The 11,064-nt window shown below is 52.7% G+C and overlaps 1 protein-coding gene across 3 annotated transcripts in view; it reads right to left on the bottom strand.

The window, feature by feature from the left end:
- Nucleotides 1–5,161: 5,161 nt before the first annotated feature.
- The window catches only part of FAM114A2 (family with sequence similarity 114 member A2), an 18,423-nt gene continuing 12,520 nt past the window's right edge, over nt 5,162–11,064 (bottom strand). Inside the window, exons 15-17 of one of the 3 annotated variants that reach the window (XR_013929922.1) lie at nt 6,580–6,640; nt 6,368–6,498; nt 5,162–5,322 (exon numbers count right to left, since the gene is read on the bottom strand). Coding sequence is in view for 1 of the 3 variants with exons in the window: in XM_080398630.1 (XP_080254756.1) it covers nt 6,583–6,640 (58 nt within the window). In the remaining 2 variants the exon portion in view is untranslated. Of the gene's footprint in view, nt 5,323–6,291; nt 6,499–6,579; nt 6,641–11,064 lie in introns of those variants that run through there. The other 2 variants (XR_013929923.1, XM_080398630.1) reach the window with 2 other exon arrangements.

Here is an 11,064-nt window from a genome sequence, read left to right as displayed (position 1 = left end):
TAGGAGATCTCATGGAGGGGCCCAAGGTCAGCACAGCTCGTCCAGCACCATCTAATCCTAGGGTGCATAAGGGCATGAATAACATAACCAAGTGATTAGAGGAGGAAAAGCCCTAAGGAACACACTGTCTGAGGACATAATCCACCTTTACCTTGCAACAAGCTCCATCACTTCCAAGGAGGTTGATGTCCGCAGGAAGCTCCATCCTTGTGGGCCAGACCTGGAGGTCACATCACCCACTTCATCTTCTGGATGGGGAGAGCTGATTTGTAATCAGCCATTACTGCAGGGTCAGACAAAAGTTGCTGGCTTCACAAGCTGCTGTGTGTCATGACCTGGCACGTGTGGCCGGGGGTGACGCCGTGGTGGCCCATAACTGCAGCTCAGGGACTCACCAGGCTGCCCTGCCCCAACCACTCACCATCCCGCGTGGCCTTGGCTCCTTGCCCCAGCAAGAAGTGAGTCTGTGCCGCCTCCCTTTTTGCTTCCTTTTTTTTTACTTTTTCTGTTTAGCTCCCACCCACCTGACAGAGATGCCAGCAGGGCTGGCGGGGACCCAGAGCTCCTTTTTCACTTTGCCAAAGGAGGCTGCAAGTGGCAGCAGGTGGGTTCTGCAGATGGCAGAGCCTGGGCTGCAGCGATGCCCCTACCCTGCCATGGCCAGGTCAGGTCCAGGGTCCAGCTTGTCCCACTCATCTCATGCCATAAGGGTCACAGGAGGGTGTTAGCTGGTGGAGGAGTGAATTTGCTGATGCCAGTGGGGTTGTCTGGGTGCAGGGGAAGCATGGGCAAGCTGTGAGGTCCTGCAGCTGGGCATCCTCTCCATGAACACCCCCTCCCACTGTGGCCAAAACTGCTGCATGAGTGCTCACCCCGACTGCACTGCCTGGGGAGCTGCAGGTCTTTCCTCCTCTCTCTGCTCTTGGTGTTGGCTCCTGTACAGATGTTTTTCCAGATGAGCTTTTGCATGTAGCTTCCTCATCCTCTGCCCTGGTCTTTAGTCCTTCAAATCCACCATCTCCACCACCACCAGCCTGATACTTCAGTGTTCTTCTTCACGAGGACAAAAGAGCTCTTGCAAAGCTGGAGCTCAAACTCTAGCTCAGACCTGTATCTGACCATGCAGAACAAAGCACCTTGAGGACTCGGAGAGCAATGCAAGGGGGCTGCTCAGGGTCTTCCTGCAGCCCCACTTCCCCACAGCCAGCCGGCGTGAAGCCCTAAACATAGGCACTGGGCTGGATTTCAGGCAGGATGAGCTGGGCTGTGTCTCTACTGCAATATAAATATATAAATAGCTGCTTGTGGGCTCCCGGGCTGGCTGCAGCAGCGGTGGCCTGGGCAGAGCTCTCTGCTCAGGGAGCAGACGGGTATTTCTGGCTGTGGTTTTGTTTTTTTCACAGGTTGTTTTGCCTCCACCTCTCACTGCACTTTGGACAGCAGGTGAATCGTGTTTGGGGAAGTGAGTCACTGCCCCGCCACCAGCGCACCCTTTCATAACACACGGACGTCACAGCTTTTAAAGAGGTCAAGTTGTTAGTACTCGGCAGAAGATCTGTCACCCAGAAACCTGTCTTGGTGGATCTGTCAGAGCAAATTGCAGGTCTTCCTTTGCCAGAAGCCTGGCACCATTTAGTTGTGGATTTTAGGGATGTATTGCAGTGAGGCCTGGGGAGTAAAGAGCCCACTCCACTCTTCCAAAAGAGCAAACACAGGAGTCCTAGAAGGTTCTACAGGGGAGAGGGGGGTGCTCTGAAAGTTGTGTATCCTTAAGTCATTTTTATGAAAATGAATCCCAAGCAGTTCAGCGAATAAATCTTCGCTATAACTTTTAGCTGCCAATTAACATAGCAAAAAGTCTTAATTTACAGATTTTCAGAATGAAGGGACAAGGTGCAGGATGCAGCACAGAAAAGGGCAAGTATGAGTGCTTTGCAGAGAGCTGGAGCAGAAGCAGGGATTTGACCTTCCAAAACACCCTTCACTTGCAAGACTTAAGTTCCATTTGGGTTTTGCTTTTCTTATTATTCAGCACAAAAATAGAAGAGTCGTTTCATAGGAAACCTCTGCCTAGTGCTCTGCAGAGATTAGCAGATCATAAGCAGGGCTGCCGGAATCAGCTTTTCTGGGAACGTCAGGATTTCTAACTGTTTCCATTTTTTAGTGGAATGAAAAAGCAGCTTGAAATTTTCCATGAAGAAGGTCGCTTGGGAACAGAGGAAAGATTTCTTTTTGATCTCTACCTTAGAGAGGCTTGTTTCCCTAATGGGACACTTTATATAATAAAGCCTCTAGATGCAAGATGAAAAATTTCATCACAAAATAAAGATCCAACTTTTTTGTTCTGAAATTGTTGGCGTTTATAGAAAAATGTCTTCGTTTTGGGGGCATCTCTGCATGAAATGGTATGGAAAGCAGATCTTTCTCCATTTTCTTGGCATCTCTGCTGCTGTGAGGCCCCAGACAGCTGTGTGCCACGCAGGGTCCCTGCAGGTACCCCCAGCTGCTGTGAGCCAGGGCAGCACAACCCCTCCTGTTCTCTGAGGACCAGACAAGGTTATTATATAAAGACAAATAGATGTGTGTAAACAAGGCTTGCTTAAGTAACTCTACAGCTGCCAGTTTCTCTTGCTGGTCTTCTTTTCCTACTCCACCCCTCCAGAGCCTGACGTGATGGGTGTTCTGCATGGCTCTGTCCACGTTCCTCTCCCAGCCGGCTGAAGGCACATCAGCTCCAAGGAGCCCCTAGTTGAACCTTGCAGATGCTTTCAAGCAAATGAGGTGGTTAAACACCCGATGAAGTCAGACCTTGTGCCCAGCAGTGCTTGGGAAGCTGCTGGTTGTCACGTCTGTAGGCAGGCACCCATCTTGGCACACCAAGGTCATGCTGGGGGACGCATCCCAAAGGAAAGCCACTGCCCTGCTGTAGGTGAGAGTCCTCAGCATCCCCAAACGCCAAATGTTCCACATGATTTTTGCTTTCTCCAGTGTTTTTAGAGCCCTAATCCATGCGGGTGGCACAAATTCTCGTGCTATATGCCCATTCAGGTCGCCTGGCTTCAAGCCAGGGCTGAGATGCAATGAAACCCTAGGGGCACTAGATAATTTGAAATGGTTTTCACCCCCACAACTTTCTGGGGAAACTTGACCAGTTCAAATCAGGGCAGTACACAGGCACAGAGGGGAGCAAGCTACGTGCAGGGTGAGGTACTGAAGGCAGGACAGAGAACCTCTAGGCTGTTGGAGGAGACGCCTGGATGTTCGCACAGCCAGTCCCTGGGTGTGTTTCGCATTTTACTCTTGTGCCACAGGGATCTGGCTGAGCACATTCTATTTACACAGAGCTTAGTGCAGTGGCCTGAAGCAGGGACCGTAAAACACAAACAGCAAACAGGGAGACTTGCCTGGCTCGGCACTCCATCAGCCAGCAGTGTGGGGTGTACTCAGCACTGCCTCCGAAGACGTGAAGATGCTGAGATCTGGGACAGGGTGAGGACACGGTGGTGGGGTCAGCCCCAGAGAGACATTTGCAAGCTTCACCCACTTTGGGAGCTGGGGTACAAGGTGCAAAGGACAATTTTAGGGCTTTTAGCTTGTTAGGTGAGACATCTGTCATCAGCTGAAAAGCAGAATCTCACTCCAGTGAGATGCAACACCTCTCAGCTCCAACAGAGCATCTACAGGCATCCTTGACCTCAGAAAATAGAGCCTGGCACAGCATGCTTGAAAAGTTTCCAACCTTTAACTTAAAAAGCAAAGGCAGGGCCTCCCCATTTCATGTCTAGACACAGAGAATTTATTCCAAGAGATTCCCATCCTGCAGGAGCATGGCCTGAGGGGACTGTAACATGCCACAACTCCATATACTATGTGGAAGTAGGTTGTGTCTTGTGTAAGAGTCCTTTGTACTTCCACAGGAGGGGAAAGTAAAATATGTAAAATAACCCCACGCAGGGCTGTTTTACATTAAGGCACCCTTGTCCATGAAATAAGAAAGCACTTAGACCCGGCCTTTCACTGCTGAAGCCAAACCAGCGCACTGAAACCCAGCTTAGCTTTTGAGGTTGGTTGTTTTTTCCTGTCTTCATGTTTTTCCTTTAATCTTTGTGCTGGATAATTATGACAACATTCCTCAGCATCTTTCCTGCTGCTTGTTGTGCTTATACAAGAGCCGGCTGCATTTGTTCCATGAAAACAACATCTGAAGCCACGTTCTGTGGTTTCAAATAAAATTGTCCACAGCGCTGAGCCTTAAACTCGAGTTTGCCCGAAATCTGCATTAGTCTGGAAAATGCCCTTAAAAATAGACTCCTTAAGGGAACCGAATCCAGGCAGCGACTCAGCGGGGAGCGCTCAAGTTTGCGTTAAGGTTTTGATTGTCGGTGAGACTTGTGGGCTGGGGGGCACACGGCCGGCAGAGCGGTGGGTCGGGGTGCTGGCACTGCTGGCGAGGACAGTGTCCCCCTGCGAGGTCCCCCCACGCTGGAGGAGGGAGGGGGGGGGGGGGGGGGGGAGCCCGCGGGCCGCCCCCGGCTGCGCTGCGGGAGCCTTTACAAAACAGCCGGGCGGTTATGAAACGCGGGGACCGGCTGCCACACGTCGCAGCCCCGGCAGATGGCGGTGCCAGATCATTTTTCCCAATTTCCCACCTCCCGGGTTTTTTTCCCCACTCCCGGCGCTGCGCCCGGTGCCGGCCCCGCTGCGCTGCAGGCTGCGCACACGCTGCGCGCCCCGCGCTGGGGTAGCACTGCGGGAGGGGGGGCAGTGGGGTGTTGGAGTTCCCCCCCACCCCCGTAACTGCTTTTCGTATATTTTTGATAAATTTGAAGTCAGAGCCAGTTGTGACAACTCAGCACAGCCCCAGGAGCCACCTTTGGCGCAGCTCATGTCCCCGCTCAGGATGCTCCATCCCACAGCAAGTGGCGGAGAGGGGACAGGGAGGACACATACTGCCGAACTGTAGGGGACTATGCAGAGCCAGGCAGCCAGAGCTCATGGATTTCTTCCCAAACTCTTTCATAGTTTTGTACAAAACCTGCTCACACAGATCCCAGCTCCCCACCTCTTGCCTTTCCTTGGCTGTTTCCTTCTCGGGAGGGACAGATAGCACTGGGTAGGCACCATGACTAGGTGAATAAACAGCATTTCTTTCTCCTCGGAGCCCACAAACACCTTTATTTGGCTATAAGTGGCCCGGGCCTGCTCCAGCACATGCTGCCATATGCATCCCCACCTCCTCGGCATGCCCAGGGCATACACGGCTCCAGCACGGGAAGGCTAATCTTCGTCCTCCTTCTCACCATCCTTGTCACTGCCCTGGTCCTGAGGCAGGAACAAAAAGAAAAGGGACAGCACGTGAGGGGGTTGCTGGGTATGTCATGTCCCATCCCTCAGTACCTCTAGGTATTTGATAGCACCCATAGCCAGCACCCACATAGGGGTCTGTAGGTGCAAACCCCCTCGGGCTGGTGGGCAGCGGGGCAGCCAGGCACAGCACAGGGCTGGCAGTGTGGTTACCTCTAAATTGCTATCAGAGCTGCTGCTTGTGCTGTCCTTCCCATCTCCCTGCAGGGAGAAAGAGAGATGGACAAGCATCACCGGGGACCCTGCTGCCCTGTTGTACTCAAGCCAGAGAGATGTCTGGTCTTGGGGGCTATGTAGAGTCAGGCTTTGCACCAGTGATGCTGCCCTGGACCCACATGTGCTCATGGCCCCACAGAGACCTCCAGAGCCAAGAGCAAGGAATCAGTGGTGTGTGCAGTGCAGACAGCATTGCTCTCCACAGCACTATCTCATTTAGGTTGAAATAGGAGGAAAAGGAGGGAGAACTAACTTGGAATACCAGAAGCAAAGAAAGTGCTCTTTCAGTGGAAAAGCCATGCACACAGCATGATTTCTAGGCTGTGGACAGCACAGCTCCATCTACCAGATATGTGGGGTTGTCATGGGTCAGACATGGCTTCCCTTCACGGCCAGGATGTAAATCAGTTGGGCCCGGTGCCTTCTAACTCCCTACAAACCCTGTGCCAAGCATCTTTCTCCACCAGGCTCAGTGGCAAGCTGGGAGCTCTGCATCGTTCACATCCCCACCACCCCATACTCACCTGTGGAGGTGGCCCAACTCCATAGCTGCCTGCTTCCCCCTGGGACACCGATCGTCCCCGCAGGGGCTGGCCCCATCCTGCCACATGCTGGGTGCCCCACAGACACCACACAGCCAGCGGCACAGTTTGTCCAGGGTATCTCCAGCACAGCCCCTGGCATCAGATCAGGGGCTCACCCTGAGCACCACGGTGGGGACTTTGGGGCTGGAAACCCTCTGGCAAACAGTTCAGCAGATGTGCAGAAAATTCCATTATTTCCCTACCTTTTCTCCTTCCCCTTCCAGCTTCTTCTGGTCCTCTTTTTCTCCCTCGGTCTTTACCTTCTCCTCTTCTTCCTTCTCTTCTTCCTTGTCCTTTTGCTTCTCCTCTCTCTCCTTATCTTCTCGCCCAAACCCTACAACAAGGCACAAAGGGAGGTTCATTGCCAGCACATGCAAACCCGGTGGTTCCCCTTGGGTTCACACCAAATACTCACATTTCAGGATTGTCGACATTTCACTGAAGCCAAAGAGCTCTTGGGCACGAGACCGTCACACCTACAGCACAGAGGACCTCAAGGAGCAACTGGAGAGTGGAGTAGGGTGAGCTTTTCAGGGATGAAAATGCCTCACTGCATCCCACCATGTGGTTTTCTCTTCTTCATGGGAGAAGAGGCCCTGTGTACTTTCTACCCCCCAAAACAGCAGGGAAAGAGGTAAAGCAGTCTGTGGCCTCCCCCCCCAAAAAAAACCCAAAACCCAAACAAAAAAAACCCAAAACCCAAAAATCCACACAAAACAAAACAGAACACGACAAACCAACCAAAAAAAACCCAAAACACCAAAAGGACCAGACCTTGTGCCCACCAAGGCAGCACCCGCTGCCCTCCACCCAGGGAAGCAGCAGGGGGAGAGCAACAGAGGCAGAGAAATCTCAGGGCAAATGTGCAGGGAGATGCCTTAAACCCCCCGTGAGCAAGTGCAAATTACAGAAATATTTCAAATTGAGAATGAATCAATAGGCATTGGGGCTCCCAGGGAGCCCCAGCAGAAAGGAGACCTCCCCTGGGGCAGGGCGATGGCAGGGAGATGGAGACAGCAGCGAGCAGAAGAGAAGCTGAGAGCAACAGCAAGAAAACTCTCAGCATTGATTTGGCGCCTGAAAGGTGACATTAAAAGAAGAGAAAGATGACAGTTTGCTTTAAAAATAGTAGAACCAAAGTCTATTAAATAGCCCAGGCAGGTCAAACCCCCCTTCTCATACACAAATGGCAAGATGGGACAGAGGGAAGGCAGAAGGGGCGAGGGATCGGGTCCCTTCTGCTCACAGGGGGTCCTTCCCCTGCCGCAGTAGGTAATTAGGAAACAGTTTCTCTTCCAGCCGCTGATGGAGGGAGGCAGAATATTAATGCTTTCTTTTAATGCTTTTTTAGCCACAAAATGACATCATCTGGTTGGTATTTGGGCTTTTAAAAGAGTTGATCGCAGCTTCTGAGCTGATAACATTGAACTGTATTTCCTAGACAGGCTTTAAAAGCCAGGAGATGCTGCAAGGAGCAGCGGGGTTTGGGGTGGCATCAGAGGAGAGGCAGGTTGGATGGGGAGGGCAGGAGTGTGTGAAGTGGCTGATAAAAGGTGTAATCAGTGCAAAGTTAAAATCTAATTAATAATGAACAGTAATCTAATTAATCTTTGTAATTAAGAAGGGCAACTATTAATTGAAAATAATTAAATTTTAATCTAAAATCATTAAAAATAATCAAACGTTAACAAAAGAAAAGACAGCCCCTGGGAAGGTGCAGGAGAAAGTACAGCTGATGCCTGACCCCGGGGTCCTGCTCACCAAAGCTGCTGTACAGCTCCACAGTTTGTGTCCAGCCCCAAATCCATGGGGGATGCCCCTGCCTCGTGCCTTCACCGGGGGAGTGTGAGCAGACAGGAAAGGCACAAGGTACACAGAGGTACGCAGAGGTGGACCTCATGCTTTGCACCAAGACACAGGTAACCGGAGCAAAGCGCAGCAGCCAGGGCTGGAAAGAGGTAGTGCTGCCCCAGTGCATGCTAAGAAATGCTACTGTGGGGGGTTAAAACCCTTCAGTTCCCCAGCGAACCACTAACCCTGTCCCTAGGGACCAGCCCAGCTGATTTCCAAGAGATGGGGTGGGCTCCCCTGCCCCAGGGCTCTGCCACACTCCTTTCCCCTCTCTGGGGGTGCCACCCAGCACCCTGCACAGCCCTCACCGTGGGTGGTGGCTCAGATGAGGGCTGCCAACACTCAGCTTTTTCCCATCTCAGACCAGCAGATCCTGTTTTGCCTGTTCCTTCGGAGCCTTGGCCACCCTGCATTTTGGGCAGGCAGGTTTCCCTGCCCCAGATGAGCTGGTTCCCTAAAGCCCAGGCAGGCAAACCAGCAAAAACCAGCGGCCAACTCTATGGTCCCTGCTGACAAGCTGCAATTGTCCTCCATGGCCAAGCAAAACACGAGATGCATGTGGCTCAGACCTCTGGCTGACAACACAAACCTGAGTATTTATACCCCATCAGATGCGATGGCCTGGATGGCCTTAATCCCACCAGGCACAGCGGGCTTACATGTCCCAGGGTTTGTGCCTAGTCTCACCCAGGGGACTGAAGTCCTTCCTGCAAGGCTCCAGCACGACGCCCGATTGCCGTCCCCAAAACCACATGGCTCATGCCCAAGAAAGTACGAGCTGCCCCAGGGATGCTTCTACTGCATCCTCTGCTCCACGCTGCCCTCTTGCTCCGCTTCTCCAGCCTGTAAGATTGATCTGTATCGATGTCTGTAAATCCCCTTGGTAACAAGAGGGAGACAGGCAAGTGCCTTACCTGGAGCTGAAAAAGGCAAGTGGCCTCCTCGATGCCTGGCTGGCACCTACCAGGGATCTGGGTATTTGAGTGTTGCCGTCTCCTCCCCAGTCCCACTTTCAGAGCAGAAAAACTGGCTCTGCCACTCGCCATGGACAGCACATGACACCGGGAACATGACCAGTCCCTTTTGTACTCTAAGAGGCATTGCCTCCAGCAGGGGCAGGAGCAGGAGCAGAAAGACCCTACGCAAGCAAGCCAGGGCAGCTCTGGAGGCTGCATACATCCACAGGGACCAGCCCTGGGACCAGGGAGGGCACTGGGGTTCAGCCAGGGAACATGCTATGGTCAGGATCCTGCTGGAAGTAGAGAAGAGAGGATTTGAGGGTGTCCTTAAAACCATGGTGAGAGGAACCTCCAGCAGGTCCTTGCTCCCCTCTTGGTGGGAGGTGCCAGGCAGCTCCAGGAGGTCCAGGCAAAGGCTGGAGCAGGCAGCTCTCAGCACTCCCAGCTCCCCACGACACTTGCTTGTCCTTGCTGCTGGCTTTCACTCCAACATATCATTAAGCAAATACCTGTCAGCAGAGAGCAGTTACCAGCAGGTCTAAACACTTGCATAATGTGCTTCCCCTCTAATGCAATGCCCTCGTTTTAATAGTACCAATACGGGATAATAACAGTAACAATGTCAGGAAGGGCTTGTGTACGTGAAAGCTGATTTGTCTTCTCCACCTAGGTATTGCCTTTCCCGCAAGATTTTCCCCATTTAAAGCTTTCAACTCTGCAACAACGTTGCTCCCGCAGTCATTTGACTTTAATTTACAGTAATGGCAAGACAGGTGGAGCCCCTTCCCACCAACCCAGACTAATCCTGGGTAACTTATGCAAGAAGCAAGCAGCTGTACAGAAGTCTCTGTACAGCTCTGTACAGCCAAAAAACCTGGCCACGTCTGCCCCAGGCCTCCTCCACCAGGGCCTGCACCGGCCCCAAATGCAGAGCGTGAATCCCCTTGGCAAGTTTAGATCAGAAATAAGGGATGGAGTTTAATGGCAAGGGTGGATAAACTCTGGAGCAGCTCAGAAAAGCCGATGGCATCCCTGCTGCTGCCAATTTTACAATCCGTAGCTGTACTGCTTTCCAATAGAGATGTTTCAGCTCGTACACAAATCATTTGGCGAACTCGGGGCAGCCAGCACTCAGTCTTGGGGTAAACGATGGCAGCAATGCCACCTGTCCCAGTGTGACACAGCCACCAGGTCAACGCAGCCAGGTAACTCTAGGTACAGTGCGGGAGCTCAGCGGAGATGTGCATAGGGAGCACAGTGCAGAACCCTGGAACAGATCCAGGGAGGCTGTTTGGTGTCAGGACTGGCTGGCATCCAACCCCGCTCCTCTGAGCAGCTCCTGCCACCTTAGGAGGATCCTCCCTCACAAACACCACGCTCAACCTTATTTTTAACTGGTGACCTCATTGCTCGCTCCCTGCCAGCCCCCAGCCAGGCTCTCAGTGCTCTGATGCAAGGGACCTAAGCCTGCAGCATTCTCCAGTTATAGCAGCCCAGGGAACAGCCCTGCCATCACTCCCTGGACACAAAGCATCACCCCAGGGAACCTGCTCATCAGAGACTGCCCCGACCATCAGGCCAGGCTGCAGCCACCAGCACCTTACAGCACAGGGGTGACTGCCACCAGCCAACAGGACAGCAGAGTGGCAACCGCAGCCACAGCTAGGTGTCAGCCCACAAACCACACAGGCTCTGCTCTCACCCTGCAGCAGGCACAAAGCCGCCCTCAAAGGAAGGAAAGCAACCTGCAGCCAGTGCCCGAAACATCAGCACACAGCCACCTCCGAGCTGTCAAAGCACAGAGCTGCGAGGGACCAGCGAAGCTCACAGGAAACCTTCACTAGCACGTTACTGGCCACTCATGCCCTCCGTTTCTGTGCCAAGGAGCCTTCGGCTACAGAAGACCAATCTCTGCTTAAATCACATCATCATAGACCACTGTTTATTTAGGATCCAGCATGCACACCTGGGAAAGAAATGCTGGAGCTCCCCTCCCTGCCTCTGAGTCAGGCCATTTAATGTGTGCTGCAGGTGACCCGGGACTGCTGTCCCCTTGGTCAGGGCAACCAGTGGCAACGTAACTGCTGCTG

The sequence above is a fragment of the Falco punctatus genome (assembly GCF_963210335.1).
Source record: "Falco punctatus genome assembly, chromosome: 8".
NCBI lineage: Eukaryota > Metazoa > Chordata > Aves > Falconiformes > Falconidae > Falco > Falco punctatus.
The sequence above is the reverse complement of the archived record's forward strand: the minus strand, read 5'-3'. Positions and strand labels throughout refer to the sequence as shown.